Below are 18,737 nucleotides of genomic sequence, written 5' to 3'. Positions count from 1 at the left end.
GGTTTCCAGTTCCACCAGTGACTAATTTCCCTCAATACATCAGCAGCAGTTTCAATTAAATGATTATTTGGGGCCCAAAGACGTCAAATTATCTGCTAATGAACAAAAAAGCAATAATTAAACAAATAAATACAAATTTATGCAGCAAAACTTGAGTTTTTTCATCTTTACCCTCCCATTACTTTCATACTTTTAAGTACATTTAGATATGAGATAATCCTTCTATTAGAGCTAGCATTTAGCTTGTAATTTGTCTGTAAATATTTTTTTACATAAAGGCTATATTTATTTACACAAATTATCTCAAAACCTCTTCATGAGTATGTACTACTTCTGTGGGGAACCCTCAAAGTCCCTTGAAAAAAAAAATGTTATGAACGAACACTTGCAGCCTGTAGAACATATAAGGAACGTACTGGAACTAAATCAGAACTAAAATCATAAACTGCGATGAAAAAGAGCCACTGCTCCATCAGGTTGTTGAGACAGTTCACTGCTGAGAAGACTTCTATCTTTTCTCTTCACTCTTCGTCAGACTTCACAGTTTGCCTGGAAAGTGATGAGGCTTTGAAGCAGCAGATTAGTCAGAGGGGCATGAGAGTTGAGCGTGTAAACAGGACGGCAGCAGATCAGTGGGCGAGGAAAGGAACAGAAGAAGAAACTGTAACCAGGTAAGGAAACAGTGACACGGATGAAGGGCAGAGAGAGAGAGAGAGAGTGAGAGAGAGAGAGAGAGAGAGGGGGGGGGGAGAGAAAGAGAGTAAGAGGAGTCACACCTTGAGGAAGTTAACAGAACAACAGAAGAAGAATAAAAGACATCATCATATTTAAGGTAAAAGTTTTCAATTTCCACCAAATTTTAATATAAAACTTTACTTTTTTTGACTTTCAAAGTGACAACTTGTTATTTCCTATTGAAATAGAATGGGACTCGTGCACCTTGTGATTCTCCTGATGTCTTCGGCACAGCTGGTGCTCACCTCTCCGCTGGTAACCACATCCTTCAGTTTATCCACCTACATTATCATATATGCTCACAGAAAAACACTGTTCTTTAAGCTCAAACCTTCATAAACAGGATCTGTGAGATGATCAATTCAGGACTTTTGGCTGCAATTGTTTGATTTCTATTTGTGTTAATGTGTTAACAGACAAAGAGGACGTTGACTGCTGATGGCAGATTCATGTGTCCTGCAGGTAAGAAAATCATTATATGTGACACAAGCTTCTTTACTTTTCTGTCTGTTCATGTCTTGACTCACTGTTTGAAATTAATGAATTGATATTCGGAAATGATTATACATATAACAAATACATACATACATAAATACATACATTATTTATCTTTCTGTCTGCACGTCTTTTTTTCTGTCTTGATGAAAAACTGCAATCACAAATATGCTGCATGTGACCACATCCTTCATTACCATGCAGTCTGAGAGAGAGAGCAGGAACTCGCGTTTATCTTCTCATCTCTTGCGGTTGTTGACATTCTCTGTTCTGTCAGGTAATTATAAGTCTGGCACTGAGTGTCAGCCCTGTGCTGTCGGAAGCTTTACAACCGACCAGAACCTTGAAGACAGTTGCGAACGCTGCTTCGGAGACTGCAGACCAGGTACAGAAACCGTGGGTCATGAATGCATTATGGCCGTTATTCAAGAATAAAACTGCAATTGCTTCTGTTTCCCTGTGTCAGATTATCACCTGAAGGTGGTTCAGAAATGCACCAGCACGTCCGATTTAAAGTGCGTCTGTGAGGATGGTTATAAATGCGCCAGGAATGTCCCATACAGCGAGAACTGTGGATTCTGTGTCAAGATCCAGCAAACGACCACAGACGGTAAATACTGAGGCTTTCAACTATGTCACTTTAAACAGGCTTCGACCAGCCAGGGGCCTCATCATGAACAAAATGTATCACAGGGGTTTTCACTGAATGTATCAGAATGAACGATAAGGAGACTAATGACCACATTAGTTATTGACACAGATAAAACAGAAACGACTGTTGTGCTCTGATCTTCAGTGACTCTCCTCTCAGCGTGGTAAACAAATTTTTTTTTTTTTGTAAAAACACACTGTGAGTAATAATGTTGCTCCATCACTTAAAGGGTGATGATGTGTTAATGTTGGCACTTTGCACCTGCAGCTCCATCCCTTGAATGCTACACACAGACTCTGTCGCAAGATGGCGCCGTTCATATCCAGGATATTTGCTTTATTTCTAAATAGAGGGAGGAGAACATTTGACATTGCCTGTCATCACATTAACTGATAAAGTATTTTCTCATGTATCTGTGTGTGATCTGTTCCTGTTCAGTTTTTGACCTGAGATTCTGTTTTATTCTGTTTGTCTGAAATCTAAAAGAACCGACAGGAAACCATGAGCAGACGCCTTCCGTTATTCCCTCAGGAAGTAGCAGCTCCTATGCCAAACTCTGCCCATCTTCCAAGTGAGTTGATGATTTCCTGAGATAGCCTCAGAGTGCAGTTTTAAAACTCTTGATTGTAGCGCTGAACATGTGGAAGACTTTTAAAAAAAGATCTTAGAGTGACAGTGTATTACAGTCAGACCCTTATCTCACACAGATGTGACCGTCAATCAGTCCCATCAACACCCAGCACAGGTGAGTGTGTATGATTCTGAATTAAAAAGTATGAGAGTAATATTTTGTTTTGTTTTGTTCAATTTTATTGACACTGGTGATCATGTTTTTAACTTACATTGTTAGTATACGGATCTATCGGATGAATGATCTCACTGGCATGGTGGTGCAGTGGTTGTTTCCATATGCCAGCCCAGGTTGTTCTTCACCTCTAGCCCAATATCAGCTGGGATTAGCTTCAGGACCCTTACCATTAGCTGCTTAATCTGACCACAGTGTGTTAGCACTGGCATTGACTCCAGTTTCTTTCCCTCAGACGTGAAGAGCAGTCAACTGGCAGCCATCTTGAGTCCAGTGGTTGTTGTAGGATGTGTGGCTCTCATGATCCTGTTCTGTGTCCAACAACCAAGGCATGATACATGTTTCAAGCGAGGTACGATGGTGTTCACATCCAGGACAGGGTGTTGCACTTAAACCTTTGGGTTGGATCACTTCTTGAGAACAAATAACATTGAACAACAGATTTGTCATGTTGTTACGGTTTAAATGTGTCATATGCATGTTGTTTAATCATTGGTAGATGAATGTAAATAAATATCTATTCTTCACCAATTCTCAAACTCAATCTACTGTTTTCCAGCTGTTGCAGAGCTATTTAATGAGGTAAGTTTCTATGAGCTTGGTTAAATGTTGCTGCCACGCTGGACAAAAACAGAGCAGTATCACTTTTTAATGTAAAACTTATAACGTTATAATGTGATACGTTATTGTTCTGACGTATAACCCTTCACATTAAAACATAAAATGTATCAAGTTATTATGTGATAACTTATTATTGTTCAAAAATGAAACTAAAAGTTATCACGTTATAACATGAACATGTTTAGGTTTTAATGTGAAAGGTTTTATGTTTTTACATGAAAACTTTTCTGTTTAACAATAAGTTATCACGTTATGATGCAATGCGTTATTGTTATTACTTATAACCCTTCACGTTACAACATAAAATCAAGTTATTATTAAAACATAACAAACAATGAAAGTTATCACAGTTTTATGTTTAAACATGAAAACTTTTATGTTATAACTTGGAAATTTTGTGTTTTAAAAACAAGTTATGTTATAATGTGTTTGACTATAAGTCATCACATTATAACGTGATATGTTTAATGTTATAACATGATACTGATCCATTTTTTTCTTTTCTGGCATGGCAGCAATACACTTTGCATTTACAAATATGGCATCATTTCTCCTTTGTTTTCCTCAAACTTGTCGGCCATGTTCTCGTTTAGCGAAGACAGGTTTCTGCTTCTTGCAAGTCAAAGGAGTCAAGTCACCAGTTCCCCAAAGACTCATTCAGAGCAAAGCAGCAGCCGCCGCCCCTCGCAGAAGCCAATCTGGGTACTGATGAGTGAAATGACAACTTATATGTGAAATGACACAGCTATACCTTCTCTGTAAGTAAGAGAAGTAAAGCATTTGTGCATTCTTGTCTCTGTAGGTCCAGTCTATGTCCAAAACCCAGGGACGGTCATCTTCAGCTTTCTCAGCCAGTTTACAGGACAAGTTGGTTCGACAACTGCAAGTGGGAAGGCGGCTGAAAGAGTGGACAATGAAGAAGACGAGGAAAGAGACAGTCCTGTGTGTCATCCCACATCCTCCCCCATTATTCATCTGTCCGAGGAGGAGAGGACCGGAGAGATGGAAAACATATTCTTCCCCTCACAGGAGCAGGGGAAGGACTGCCACGTGTCCAAGGAGGAGGAGGAGGAGCTTTGATGCATCCAGCAGAGGATTTGTGTTGATGGTTATGACCATGACTCCAAACACAGGAAGGAATTATAAAACTGTGGAGCTACAGATGAGTGTGGAGCAGATTTTATTGTCCTCTGACAAACTGTGAGGGGATTACAGTGCTCCACGTGACATTACCCCCTGCAGGCTCTGACATAGGCACCAGAAACTGACAAACAGCTGGGAAAAGCTGAAATTTGAATGTCTTTCAAAATTAATAGACATTTTCATTTCAATAAAAGTTCATTTTGAGTACATCTGAGTAGAAATATATGAAATTCAATGCAAAAAAATTTGCATGACCTATAATCTAACCACAAAACTACAGCAAAAACACAAAGGTGTTACATATAGACCATCTTTACCCTATGTGTACCATAGTACATACCAGCTACAACACAGTGCACGATTTCTAACTCATGCGTATCACAGTGTCCCTCTCTGTATTTTCACTTTCTATATCTCCATTGTTTTATACGCTTTTATCATCATAACGTCACAGAAGTCAAAGAGTCATGTTTCCACTCAGGAAACCGAATCAGCCCAGAAATACTTCACTTTTCTGGTTATATTTGCCAGCACGGACTGAAGTGGTGTCGGGCCTCATTAGCCAAAAATGTCCTGAGCAACACAGGATGTGTGCTGGTCCTAGTTCAGGCTCAACACCTATTTAGCATTTAAGTCACAAATCAATAGAATGGGTTGCTCGCATTCCCCGCAGACTTCCTGGACAGGCTTGCATACATCGTCGTCCTCAGGGCATGATCGTCCTGGTTTTTTCATTAAAAAGCAGCCTGAAAAGAAAAGGGGGAAGTTTTCATATAAATTACATTGAAACATGAAATAATAATCACACAAGTAAAGATGTAAAAGTACAATGCTCAGTGTACTTCCTGTATTTGTATACTGCTGCAGTGTTGTCTGCCTCATGACAATAATCTACTTACAGTCCTTGGCCCTGATCCAGCTCAGAAAGGGCTTTATTTTAGTTACAATGACAAGTGCGATTCCAATACACAGGAGGGCGATTATCACCAGGAACCACACCGTCTCTGTAAGAATGAAGGAAAGAGACATTTTTAGAACATAAAGACAAACACTGGAGTGAGAGATCAATCATGTCATTGGCAAAGAGCCCTGAGAGTTTACCTCTGACTGATTTCGTGGGCTTGAGTGTTGTGAGAGCTTCAGGTGTGGAGGCTGAAAGGAAAAAGATTTTAACAAAATGAAGACGTTAATAGTTCAGCTGTTAGTTTGGATCAGTCTGTCATCACTTATTTTAACACAGCAGAATCCACAATAATATGTGTCACGTTGTGTGTATGAGTGTATCTATGGACACTGCAGTGTAAACAGCTGAGATAAGGGGAATGATTATTTGTTTGCGTCATTTTTAGTTACCACATCAGCACAGAACTGTTTCAACTCAGCAAGCACTCAGGGATGCTGTAATGTGTTGCTATGGTTACAGTAGCGTCTTGAGTGCTGCAACACGTCGCCATGGTGTGCTGTGTGGTGCTATAGAAAGTTCCAGGGAATTTGCAGAGGGACGAACAGGGGTGATTAATTCTGAGCCTTTACAAAAACAATTAACCACTTTTCAAGTATTGAGTTGTTATTTGTAGTTACTCTGAAGCTATTGAAGCTACATTTATAGATTTTGGCCACTTTGGAACAGTAAAAAAAACTATGAACTGATGGTTACAAGAACAATTTCTATAGTTGTACTCCAGGTGCTGGTGTGAAGATTTTCTCCATATCAAAAGCTTAATAGTTATAATTTTATTGAGCATCTGGCACATATGTGAAAAACTGATTTTTAATCTCGTTTCACTCAGTATCAGTGACTGAGGAGTTGATTTGAAGGCCTGTTGAGTATACAATAAAGAGTCCTACTATTACATGACAATTGTGTTGTTCCACTACTTCATTAAAGTGACAATGGACACAATGGTAGAAACAACTTGACTGTCAAAGACTAAAATAAATGATAAACTATTAGCTTGTGAATGTAATGCAGTGGCTGACTCTCTGGTGTCTGACGTTTCTTATGAACTGTGTCCTATATCTTTTCCATTTCTATTTCAACAGGTCTACGTGAAGTTTCTCTGTATCTTACTGGTAGTGGATGGAGGTAGTGTAGATTTGGTGGTGGGTGGTTTCGGCACACACTGTGTACAGGATGGGTCTCTGCATCTGTAGCCAGCTTTGCATCTGCACACAGCGTTCTGATCGGTTTTACAGCGGGACTTGTATTCCATGTTCGCTGTGAAAACAAAGCGAAAAACGGTTTTCATTAAAAGATCAAATATAATCATGGATCTGAGTATAATAGTGTTCAATCGTGTTGCAAAAAGGCTGATGTTAAAATATGGCAAACAGAAATGTGAAATGACTCACAACTTGGGCCAGGCAGGTAGAGATTCTAGCTTTTAGTCATAAGACGGTTATATCGTCACTGTAGATAACATGTCTTCAGACACAGACATAACTGTTATCTCCCTGTCAAACCAGAATTCCACTTTGATGAAACATTTTTGTTACAGATTACTTTAACGTACATTCGCCAATGTGATCTCACAAATTAGCAAACGTTGGGCCGTTGTCATCATTACACATTTCTACACAAGATAAATGTTCTAAAATATTATCTACTTAATCAACTAAATCAGCAATTTATTTGATGACATTGATGGTTATGAATCAGAGAGATTTTAGTTTGGTTTGTTTGTTGTATATTAGTGCCACACATGTAGAGAGGATCGAGCATGGCTAAAAAAAAAAGGTATAAAAATGAATTATAATCTCAGACACAGACGTCTTGATTTGAGATGGCCTGACTTCTTGAAAACAAAAAGTCTTCACAAACACTGTTACAATGTCCTTTTTACAGCAAGTGAGGAGATTTTAGTCACGTTGAGTAATGTTTATAGATTTGAATGTTTCCTCCTCAATGGGAGGTCACAGCTCAGCTCTGAGAAGTGTTTAACTGTGCCCTCAGAGCAGGTCTATTGCTCAGCAGCTCTTTGGTAGGGTTGAGTGGATTGTTACTCCCCTTAGCCTTCAAATTACTATTATTCTAAGATACGAATACTCCTTTCACTGGATTCTCTCTGGATATACTTGTATGTGATGGGATTTGAGGACTAAAAATGTTATTCTTTCATTAAATATTATTTATTGTTTAAAATTTCCTAAATTTCCCTCGGGATCAATCAAGTATTTATGTATCTAAAACATGTAGCAAGGTGCCTTCTTTGATATTCTGTTTGCACGTCCTAATCCATCAAAATTATTGACCTCTGATGAGACCAAAGACTGACTGGGGCAAATAAATTATGCTGTTATATTTCAAGATCAGTGTGGGAAATGTTGGTGAGAGTCAAAACATTTCCACTTGAATTATTTCCCATAATCTTTAATCAGCACAAAGCCTTTGTATTTGTAGGATTTGTTATTGGCAGATTTAAAAAAGTGTTTATAGCTGCACTTTTAACAGTGGATTGAAATAGGTAAATTCAAAAGTCAATGTAAATGCTAAACTCTTCATGTACCCATAGTTCAAACTAAAAATCACAAACTTTCTGTGTTTTCTCTCTCTTCTGTGTTTTCCACTGTGACATTTAAAAATAAGCACAAAAGGCTGTTTTGCTCACCTGAAGCAGGGCAAAGACCTGACTAATAATAAACGACATTTCTGTCTGCTGCACTTTTCCGATGTTTATCACTTCTCTGTGTTTTTCTTTTTTCCACTGCATGGTCTTTATACTTGTTTTTACCATGGTGGGCTGTGCTGCTGCTGCTGCTGCTACTGCTTATCATGTGAACAGCAGTAGCTGTAGCCCCCCCCATCTCTATTTGACTGTATCCCACCATACCCCCCAGTGTGGGAAATCCCCCCAGTGTCAGTGACCTTAATGTTTCTCAGGGTAAACTTCTTTGAAGTCATGATGCATAAAGCTGAGTGACAGTGTTTGGCCTTCTTAACAGTGTTGTGGTGTAACTGGCCATAGTCATATGTCAAACACACACACACACACACACATATTACTGTCATATCACAACCAGTTCAAACAACATCTGCTGATCTGTTTCAGCTCTTCTTTTTAAGGTTATTTTCTGCTCTTATCTGTCTTTTCAACAATTGGCAAACAGAGTGTAATCATTTATTTTCTTTGCCTTGGATAACAAGTATTATCAGAGAAAATGGGCAATGTAACGGTGGGATAAAATCTCATTTTATAGCATCATTGAACTGAATATCATATAAAACATGTTAGTATCACTGTACTGAGACAGTCACTGACACAAATGGTTTTCATTTGGGAATTACTCACATTTGTTGCAACTTCTGCAGAATTCGCAGTTCATCGCCACGTTGTAGTAATGAATGTATCGCTCCCCCTCGCAAAGTTTACATTCAATTGTACATGACTCGTCGGGACGCCGAGCCATATGTTTACCTACAGAAAACACATACACACAGAGTAGTTACACTTACAATCTTAACTTGTCTGCCTCAAAAATATGAAATACATAATGAGGAAAAATAATCACTATACCTGGTGGGCACTTATCACAGCAAAGCTTGGCTGTTTCCACTGGCCAGGAATACTGTGTTTCGTTGCATTGTAAGTTAGACTTAGACGGAAAGAGGAAAGGGAGACGGCACAGGAGGAAGAAAGCAACATAGCCCAGCAGCTGCATCTGGAAAAAAAGGAAAGGGAGAGGGAAATGAGATTGAGCAGAAACAAGAGGAGGAGGAAACAGGATACATCAGTAGTGCTTAATATTACTGACACACTTCAGATTTGAAAGAACATGTAACATACACCCGCTAATCAGCCTTATATGCTTCCAAACACTCATCATTCTAAACTGCAGGTGAGATCACAGAAACTTATATTCATAAATCCACTAACTTAGCACAGCACTTATCTGAGGTCTGACCCACAGCTACAGCTGAAAATGTCTGGTTACTGTACTTACGGCGAATGAGGAGTTGAGAAGAGATGTGACCTGGGACCCTCTGAGTGTGAGACTGAACATAGGACAAGACATCTCTCAGGGGATTATTCATTCAAGGCAGTGACGCAATACGAAAGACGCTTGTTTTCTGTGCCTCATTCTCTCATCACCTCTCTGTCTACAACATCCTTGCAGTGCATAAAAACACACCCTTCTTTACAGACTCCAGTTTGAGTTTTAAAAAGTACTCATCGTATAATGACTGTGAAAATCTCTCTGAAGATATTCTCAAAATATCAAATATTTCTACCTTGTGATTTAATGACACAGGAGGCAGAGACTGGAGAGTACATTGTTTTATTATGACCTATCATTACCTTTTTCTGATGCTTGAGGGTGATTTTGATTTGAATTACACCAAAGTGTATTGTCTTTTCTTCTCAGAAATCGCTTCAGTTACAGAGTAAACTTTGTGGGCATGAGAACTTTTTGAGTCAATCAACAACACCTAATTAGCATTTTTGTGTAGGTCTTTCCCAAACACAATAAACAGTAAATCTTGTCACCAGTGAGAAGAACGAAGACAAACCCTTAGACAAACAGACCCTGGCCCTCCTCATCCCCTCTGGACCAAACTATCATCACCTTCTGCTGCATCTTAAACTGAGAGGCTGACATGTTGGTGTTCTCCTCTCACCACCAAAGTCTCTGCCTGAGCTCAGTTTTTACAGAAACCAGACCCTGACACGTGACTTCCTGTCAACTGTGAAATGAGAAACGTAGGTTGAGGAAGTGGTGTCTTAAAGGGGCATGTGCTCAACACTCAAACACAGTTCAGGGATGACTGAGCGAAAGATGACTGAGCAACAGTATCCCTCTGAGCTGACTGACAGTAAACCTGGTCATGCTTCTCTTGAGGTTTCACTATTAGTGCTGCTTGACCGAGTAGTTTGTTTGCTTGGAGCTGTAGAAAAATCTTTGCCCGGAGGATGTTGGCGTTTTAAAGTAAAAATGGTAACAAACAAAAGCTAATCTGCAGAAATACTGTGTGAAACTCAGCGGCATGAGTGTGTGCATGACAGGAACCTGCAGTCTAACTGGCTGTGCCAAAATAAGTGGGTAAAGAGAGGAGGAGAAGGAGGAGGAGAAGGAGGAGGAGGAGGGGCACAGGGCCAAAGACACTTTTTTGTGTTTGCTCATTGACAAGGAGGGATGTGGTTTTTCTGAGAAACTACTTGTGTTGCTCTGCTGACTGAGCTCTTAAAATGACTCTTCTGAAGATGTCTTGATACCAGCCTGTCCGCTCCACTTTTTGTTCATTCCTTTAGTATAAATGATGCTGTATGCAACTCTCTCTCTCTCTCTCTCTATCAGAAAATGCTTGTTGTATTTAAATAAAATTGATTGTATGATTTTCCTCACTCTGTAAAGTGGAAATGTGGTTTATAAATTATTATAATTGTAATATCATTGTTGGATTACTGTTGTTAATATTATAATTGTAGTGATTCACCTGCAGGCTTAATATTTCTCATCAGACTAGTTGCGTGTGTGTGTACAGTGTGTGTGTGTGCGTGCGTACAGTGTGTGTGTGTGTGCGTGCGTGTGTACAGTGTGTGTGTGTGTGTGTGTGTGTGTGCGTGCGTGCGTGTGTGTACAGTGTGTGTGCGAGGTGACTTTCTTGCCAAACTCTTATTTCATTTTACTTGAAATGGTCTCGTGACTCAGGCACTTCCCGTCAGAGACCGCCTACCTCGGTCTCTTCTCAGCTGAGGGTCGCTTCTCTCCCTCGCCCTGTTTCCCAGTGAAAACAACAAGTTGTGTTAAAATCACTTTACAGCCTCGAACACGGCGACTTTACGGAGGAGCTGAGCCCCGGTGTTGTCCAGGTAAGTGACGGTAAAAGGCCTCTGCGTGTCGGTGTGTGTGATTCATATATCGCCAGGCTGTGGGCGATCTGGGTGATCTGCGGTGTGAACTTAGCAGCTAAACCGAAACCAACGACATCAGAACGGTGAAAATCCTCTGTGTTTACTTATCATCTGCAAACATCTGGACACCTTTTTCTGCTTTTACAGCGACTTTAACGCAACAGGGAAGTGACGCCGCCAAACAACAGGCAGGAACAACATTGGAGTCGTGAAGTCAATAGTCACATCCGTAAAAAGATTTAAATGAGCTTTCAAATCTACCGTAAAGTACACTGCTTATGTTTTTGCCTAAAAATTCAGCCAATAATTCAATCTAAAATAATCACATTACGATAAGATATGATAAATTACAATACGGTACATTACGATAAGATAAGATACAATATGATATGTTACGATATGTTATGATACGATACATTACAATACGATAAGATACAATATGAAAGGTTACGATACGTTGCGATACGTTAGGATAGGATACATTACGATTCGATAAGATACAATATGATGTGTTACGATACGTTACCATTGCGTTACAATATGTAATGATACATTACGATATGATACTTATACTATAAGTAATGATACGATACTCCTTTATTTGACCCACAGCAGGGACATTTGCGTGTTTAAGGAGGACAGTCAAAAAATTGACATCAGTGGAAGTAAAATGCAAACATTATTACTCAAGTTTACCTGCACACTGATACATAACTTGGAAGGGGGCTTGTTTTCTCAAATCAAACGCCCCCGACCTCCTGAAATGACCTCCTGTAGCAGAAATCTTAATGGTGGACGACATGGAGAATATGTCTGTTGTAGTTTGTATGAGTTGAATCTTTCACGTGATCCAGTCAGGGTTCATTTAATGAAGCTTGTTCAGTATAGACCATTATGCCAACCTTAACTTTGCACGAAACAACATTGTTCAAGGTGAATTCAGTTTGATTAAATTGTACATTTAAAAACATTTAAAGGTACAGTGGGTAGAATTTTGTGATATCTAGTGTTGAAATTGCATGTTGCCGCTGAACACCCCTCACCTCACCCTCTCCGTCCAAACATGAAAAGGAACCTGTGGCAGCCTTTAATTGTCATAAAAACTCAAAAGGTGTTTAGTTTGTCCAGTCTGGACTAATGTAAAAAACATGGCGGCCTCCGTAGAAAGGACCCCCCTAGATGTAAATATAAAGTATTTAAATATAAAGGGCCTTTTCTGGGGTAAAGAAAACTACAATTCAAACAATTTAGATGAAACAAACTAGTGAAAACATCATGAGGATTATTCTACATTAAATTTCTGCTAAAAGATCCCTTTCACCTAAATCTTACACACTGGACCTTTAAGGCTTTGAATAATGACTCTAACTTAGCTGTGTGTTGCAGAAGTGAAAGAAGAAGAAGTGCACTTAACTATTTTTTTTTTCTAGCCATTAGAGGAACTTTACTGATTTTTTTCCTCACAGATGGCCTCACATGGATTGAGTTAAACCTGTAAGATGGAGGAAGCTGGACACAGAGGACGGAGGAATAAAAAAGCCCCTGTGGGCACAACACTGCTCCTCATGGTGAGAAAAACCTAGTGCTTCATTCATAGTAACCAAAAAAGAAAAACTATCCTCTCATGGACAATAACCTTTTTCTCTGGACATTCATTGTTTATTTTTTTTGCAGTGCATGATCGTTCCCACTTTGGCGATTTCGCAACCTTTAGTGAAGCCCACATGTTCACCTGAAGAATACTCCACTGACAAGGGAATTTGTTGCAACAAATGTTCACCAGGTACAGAAACACACATCTCCCGAAATATCACACAGGCAGCTGTCGTCTTCCGCTATTCGATCAATTTTACAAAGTCTTGACATTAATGTTTTTCAGGATATAAGCTTGTAGAGAAGTGTAATGCTATCGGTCACAGAAGTAAATGTGCACCATGTCTTCCGGGACAATTCATGGATCAGCTTAATTTCTACCCCAACTGCAAAAGTTGCAGAATCTGTAGAGGTACAGCAACATTACCTTTGTTCTGACTAATTTCAATACTTGGATTTACCAATGACTGGTTTTCTTAATACACCTTTTCTGTCTTTTTCACAGCATCAAAGCATGAACATACTTTAACAAAATGTGTGAGTAAGCAAAACACTATTTGTGAGTGTGATAGCGGTTATTACCGATTTCACATCGACTCACAAGCATACGAGTGTCGCAAATGTGCACAGTGTGCACCTGATGAAAAGGAAAAGCAAAACTGTAAGTGTTGAAACGTGACTGTCACACAAACATCAGTGTCGAGTAAATTATTATTATTATCATTTAATTATTCTTGTTTTGCACAGGCACACCACTGAAAAACACTGTTTGTGAATGTAAGGAGAACTACTACAGAGTCAAAAACAAGTGTGAACCCTGCAAGAGGTGAGTCTTCACCATCTGCTCTGTTCCCATCCTGTGGCTTGTGATGGTTTTATTTAGAGTCACTGATGGGGAAGTTGGTTTGATGAATTGAAACTTGCAGCGCACTTCCAACTTTGTTCAGTCTTTCCATTCGTTGTTCACAGAGGAGAGAAGTTGGATGTTAAAAACTGGGTAACTGACATTGTAACACAAAACGACAATATACAGAGTAACATTCGATTTAGTGGTTTAGTAGTGCAAACATAATCATGGCAGGGATCTGTACCAGGGTAGTGTCCAAAATCCCGATTTCAATAAGGAGAGATTTGTAAGAAAAAACAAGGGGAAAAAAAGGAGCGTAGCCTTTTTCATCCCACAACTCTGAGCTACTCTCTTGTTCACATGTGCGAGTGTGGCCATTTAGTAACTGTGACAGAAGAAGAAATATTTCTCTTTCATTTCTACCAATTTCCTGTGTAGTAACCACTACACTGTAACATTGCACCTGAAGTGTTAACACTTGGTTGTTCGAAATCACTTGCTGGTGTTATAAAAGACTTGGCCTTTGTGTTAATCACTTCCTCTTAACATCTTCCTATACTTCCTCTTTAATGCTGTGACACGTCTTCTCTGCTCTCCACAGTTGCACCACTGAGTGTGAACATTACTGTTCAGGTTCTAGCATGAATACAAAAGGTGAGCACTTAGATATATGACATATGAATAGAAAATCAGGTATTATTAAGCAGTTTTAAAATTGGCATAACCAATTCCAGCTGCACAGTAACAAACTTAAATGACATTTTTTGGGGAAATCAATAAATCCATCTATTTTTTGCTGCTTGTCCAAATTAAATTTACATTCTAGATGATATTAAAATAATTTTTTAGCTTTAAAATACCAAAATGTAAAAAAAAAGAATTATACATTTTTAACATTTATCCGTCTGTGTTCTTTTTTTCCTACGTGTCTCTTGTAATCATCCTGAAGCTCCCGACACAGGAAAGGAATTTCTGACAAACATAATTGCTGGAGTTGTTTCTGTGGCTCTTTTGTTGTTGGGGCTGGTCGCTCTCATCACTCACCTGGTCACTAAACGGTCCATCAAGAAGAAGTTGGTAAAGCCGTCCCACCACGATGATTCTCCGGACCCTTGCGAGGTAAACTGGTCCAACAGCCTCTGGTAACATTTTTCACCACTGGAAGTACATTCAATACATTTTGATTTACTCTTGTTTCATAGTTGATCCTGTGCAGTAGTGAAGAATGTTCAGAAAACAGCAATGTCGAAACCACTCCCAACAGCCCTGTGAGTGAACAGCAGCCATCCAATCTGCCTGACTGTGTCCCCCTGGAAATCAAGAGTGAGTGGATTGAATACTTTGCATAGCAGCACACGTTCCAGTGTCAAACATACAGCGCACTATTGTACTAACTCTGATCGCTCCCTCTCAACAACCCCCTCCCCTCTGTTTTACCCCTTCTCTAGTCACTGACCTAATCTACTCAGTGTTGGAACTAGTTCCTGCGCTGCAGGTGAAGCAGCTGGTGCGTACTCTAGGTGTGAGGGATACAGAGATCGAACAAGCAGAGCTGGATCACCGGTTCTGCAAGGAGGCTCACTACCAGATGCTGCGGTTGTGGGCTGAGAAAGTGTCTCGTGCAGATGGAGGAGGAGAAAGTGGACTACTGCACTTGTCTTTGTTGCAGGAGTTGTTGGACAAACTGAGAACGATGCGCCTGGGAGGGGTGGCCGAGGAGCTGGAGACAAAGTACAGCATCCAGTAATTCACCAACGCCAGCCGAAGCTTGTGAAACCAAGTATTGTTCTCTTTGGAGACACCCTCACAGACAGCCTCAAAGCAAAAAGACACGGTGCTACCACCAAAGCAGCAGTTCTAGTTCAAAGCAAACCAGCATGACTGAGTGATCTACCTCTTGTTCCCATCACCCACTAAGACAACAAGACCAAACTACTGAGAGGGACTGAGGGAAACATTCAGGGAGGGGGAGCCTCTGAAAAAGGATTTTGCATTGATAAATTCTGCTCAACCCTTTGTATATTCAGCACTGCATGTGTATGTGTACTTATGTATATTTTTTAAAGTTTAAAGAATAGACATTTTGGGTAATGGGCTTTTTTTTTCTTTCAAGTGTTAGATGAGAAGATTGATATCACATTCCAAATGTGAACATTCTCTTGCTTTTCTCATCAAACTCATCCAGTCAGAGAGCGTATATATAATATAATCACAATAATATAATTAGTGTTGATGAAGATCTTTTTATACACAGTATCTAAGATGCGGCGTTGCATTAGTATTACTGCACTGTATGCCTTTGGCGGGGTATGGGAATAATAGCCTTTATCATTTCATACTAGACTGGTCACTTGTTACTATACAGAATACATCCACTGATGTCATTTATACAAAATCACATTTTCATGTGGCCTTATCAACTTTTTATTGGACAGCAAACCTTTTTATTAATATCTGCCATATAAAGAGTTTGCCAATTAAATTCCTCCATTTCTGTCAGAAGTCTCAGTTGCAAGGTGACAAGGTGCTGGACGCTTTGGAAGCTATTTGTAACTTTTTACTGTATTCCCTACCCTCTGTCCAGGGGCAGATCCATGGGCGAGGCCGGGTAAAATCTGATTTGCCCCTGATGGGCCATTTCTTGTCAGTAGTCTTACTTATTATTGTTAAAGTAGCCTCTCACTAATAATTAGTTATTGTTGCTAAGAATTTTTATTTTCTAAGCTATTTTGATGGACACATTGCGCTTGATCAAAGAACAATTTTCAAAATGTATTGATGTGTGCCTTTGCTCTAAGCTGTAGCGCAAATTATAAACAAGGAATGACTTATATGTGCACCTTACTGAATCAGGACCTGTGAAAGGACGGTGGACATAAAATTGGCCCCTCTCTGTCATTTGTGGCCCCTTTCTGGACCCCTGATTCCCTGGATCCACCAATGTCTCTCCCCTGCACTTGGCTCTTTACAACATCCCGATGTCATACAGGCACAAAAAGCCAGAAAAATATACTTAAAAGTTGCAGCTGTGTTTAAATATATAATATAAATTTATATTCTTTTCATTGTTTTTGTTTTAGCAGAAGAAGCACAACTTTTAACAGAGTTTATTTACCCTCTACCACAAAGATAACTGTTATTGTTTTAGTAGTTCCTGCTTATCGTGGGATTTTACAATCTTCACAGCCCCATTAGAATTCCTGTAAGCCCCATTATATAAGCATTATTCATGACTGTTGGACAGAACAGAACACACCTTGTCTAGGTCTGTCTCAGCCAAGTAACTTTTACGAGACCAGTTCCAGCCTGCAGATTCAGATATGAATCATTTGTGCTCTCTCAGTTTGGAGACTTGTCATTCCAAAGCAATGTCTCCCTGTTTGTATTGTACATTATGAGATGGAAACATATATCGAGCCAAAAAGCAATGCTGAGCAGCAGTTATGATCTTTGAATGTTCAAATTCGATCTTTGAATAAATGTTTTTTTCATGTTGTACTGGGCGTGTTTGTGTGGAGGCCTCCAGCGGCTGGTGTGTCACAATGAGGATATACAGTAATCTTATATTTACCCTCAGGCTCACTGCCGCTCTACATTCCACTTCAAACTTTAAACATTTATCACATATGTAGGGACATTTTGTCTCCTGTTGATTCCACTGCCAAGTCTTTGACCTGACCTGTTTTTTTCCCCTTTCCTGTAGCTGCATTCTTCAAACTTCTCTGCTTCCCTCTGACTCACTTCTTCTTATTTGCACTCTCTGTCCAGTTCTCTATCAAACACTATATTCTCATGCCTGACTTCATATCATTCATATCTTACTTCCTGTTATGTAAATAGCAAAAGTATCTGCTGATCAGAACAGATAAAACCTCTTTTTCACCATTTTTATGAAAAATGATTCCCTCCTGTTTGCTCAGGGGTGATCAACAACCCTGAATGAAAGAACAACAGATCTTCCTCAAAAGGAATCAGTCACCGCGTCTGCTCCTCTAAGCGCTTTCACCTGGGACACATTAGCCAGCCCTGAGCTCCGATTTGTTTGCCACAGAATCCAGTTGTTCTCGTCGGGCCAGTTGCAGAGGGAAGGGGTGCAGGTGAAAGCTGCAGAGGGAGGGACCCGTCCAGGTAAAGAGAGAGAGGGGAGGAGAATGCTAACAGAAACCAAAGATGACTGTGTGAAACAAAATGGATCCAAACAAGCCCAGGTAAAGTCTACTGTTTTTACCTGATATAGAGGGAATCTGGTGGTGAGAGCAGGTACAGGAGGACAGCGAGTCTTCACTTCTGTCAGTCACCTTCTTGTTGAAGCTTCAGTGCGGATCTCTGGACTCTGCTGTTGCATTTGATTTGTTGTTTTGCAGAGGCTGTAAAACTACTTGTCATCATTGAGCCTTTGTTCATCTTAAAATCGGCTCAAATATTCCAAATCAGGTATAATTGTGTGTCTTCGGTGTGTTACTGTGGGATACAGACAGACAGATTGCAAACAGGAACAACACCTCGATGAAAGCATTTGCGTCAGAGCATTGATGTCTGACATAGTTGAGTGAGGTGCAGAGTTCCCCGCTGCAGTTTGTGTTCTCATGAGTGTCTTTGGTTTTAGAATAACTTCTCAAAGTGTGTCAATATATGATCATGTCAGAGCAGTGATCCCACACTGCACTTCCAGCATCAGTTCCTGCTTATGTGTCAGCTTTGACCCAGCAGTGTGGAAATGACTTTTCTGGCTGCAGCAGTAAATTGTGAAAAATTTCACTATGACACACAAGCTTCCTGAGAATGACAACGCATTCTTCGCTGTAATCTAAATCTGTAGATTGCGATTTCAGATTTGTGGGATCTAACAAACTCACATTTGTCCTGGAGTGACACGGCGGCATGCAGAGCTGTGTAACTTGAGCTGCTGCCATGTGAAACTATCAGTGTCCATGTCAATGTTATCGTCTGAGAGATGCAACATGGACAGTCTGGTTACCTGAGTCTCACCTGGTG

The 18,737-nt window shown here is 39.9% G+C and overlaps 3 protein-coding genes across 3 annotated transcripts; 2 read left to right on the top strand and 1 right to left on the bottom strand.

Annotated features, from left to right (window-relative positions):
• The first annotated feature begins 679 nt into the window (after window positions 1–679).
• Window positions 680–6,404, top strand: LOC109633059 (uncharacterized). Its single transcript, XM_069537030.1, has 11 exons — window positions 680–832; window positions 924–990; window positions 1,152–1,197; window positions 1,508–1,615; window positions 1,697–1,840; window positions 2,369–2,453; window positions 2,590–2,627; window positions 2,923–3,039; window positions 3,247–3,269; window positions 3,902–4,010; window positions 4,111–6,404. Exons 2-11 carry the CDS (start codon window positions 925–927, stop codon window positions 4,386–4,388), a joined length of 1,014 nt encoding a protein of 337 aa, XP_069393131.1. The 5' UTR covers window positions 680–832; window position 924; the 3' UTR covers window positions 4,389–6,404.
• LOC109633060 (tumor necrosis factor receptor superfamily member 1A) lies at window positions 4,472–10,076 on the bottom strand. The gene is made up of 8 exons (XM_020092650.2): window positions 10,017–10,076; window positions 9,393–9,444; window positions 8,966–9,110; window positions 8,741–8,866; window positions 6,523–6,669; window positions 5,553–5,603; window positions 5,351–5,455; window positions 4,472–5,197 (listed from the first exon to the last, which is right to left on the bottom strand). Exons 3-8 carry the CDS (start codon window positions 9,108–9,110, stop codon window positions 5,070–5,072), a joined length of 702 nt encoding a protein of 233 aa, XP_019948209.2. The 5' UTR covers window positions 9,393–9,444; window positions 10,017–10,076; the 3' UTR covers window positions 4,472–5,069.
• Window positions 10,077–11,075: 999 nt separating this feature from the next.
• tnfrsf1a (tumor necrosis factor receptor superfamily, member 1a) lies at window positions 11,076–17,238 on the top strand. Its single transcript, XM_020093063.2, has 10 exons — window positions 11,076–11,260; window positions 12,769–12,870; window positions 12,977–13,085; window positions 13,182–13,307; window positions 13,401–13,556; window positions 13,643–13,721; window positions 14,344–14,396; window positions 14,692–14,861; window positions 14,945–15,065; window positions 15,191–17,238. The coding sequence occupies exons 2-10, from the start codon at window positions 12,802–12,804 to the stop codon at window positions 15,487–15,489; spliced, it is 1,182 nt and encodes a 393-aa protein (XP_019948622.1). The 5' UTR covers window positions 11,076–11,260; window positions 12,769–12,801; the 3' UTR covers window positions 15,490–17,238.
• The last annotated feature ends 1,499 nt before the right edge of the window (window positions 17,239–18,737 follow it).

Source organism: Paralichthys olivaceus, chromosome 13, assembly GCF_024713975.1.
Source record: "Paralichthys olivaceus isolate ysfri-2021 chromosome 13, ASM2471397v2, whole genome shotgun sequence".
Lineage (NCBI taxonomy): Eukaryota > Metazoa > Chordata > Actinopteri > Pleuronectiformes > Paralichthyidae > Paralichthys > Paralichthys olivaceus.
Note: the sequence above shows the minus strand (reverse complement) of the source record. Positions and strands in the feature narration are given on the sequence as shown.

Bases quoted from the DNA above. Each gene is read 5' to 3' on its own strand.
- tnfrsf1a (XM_020093063.2), top strand. From the start codon at position 12,802: ATGGAGGAAGCTGGACACAGAGGACGGAGGAATAAAAAAGCCCCTGTG. The intron at 12,871-12,976 runs GTGAGAAAAACC...TTTTTTTTGCAG, and splicing joins GCACAACACTGCTCCTCATG to TGCATGATCGTTCCCACTTT. The intron at 15,066-15,190 runs GTGAGTGGATTG...CCCCTTCTCTAG, and splicing joins TGTCCCCCTGGAAATCAAGA to TCACTGACCTAATCTACTCA.
- LOC109633059 (XM_069537030.1), top strand. From the start codon at position 925: ATGGGACTCGTGCACCTTGTGATTCTCCTGATGTCTTCGGCACAGCTG. The intron at 1,616-1,696 runs GTACAGAAACCG...TCCCTGTGTCAG, and splicing joins CTTCGGAGACTGCAGACCAG to ATTATCACCTGAAGGTGGTT. The intron at 3,040-3,246 runs GTACGATGGTGT...ACTGTTTTCCAG, and splicing joins TGATACATGTTTCAAGCGAG to CTGTTGCAGAGCTATTTAAT.
- LOC109633060 (XM_020092650.2), bottom strand. From the start codon at position 9,110: ATGCAGCTGCTGGGCTATGTTGCTTTCTTCCTCCTGTGCCGTCTCCCT. The intron at 8,867-8,965 runs GTATAGTGATTA...TGTTTTCTGTAG, and splicing joins CTGTGATAAGTGCCCACCAG to GTAAACATATGGCTCGGCGT. The intron at 5,604-6,522 runs GTAAGATACAGA...TTTTCCTTTCAG, and splicing joins ACTACCTCCATCCACTACCA to CCTCCACACCTGAAGCTCTC.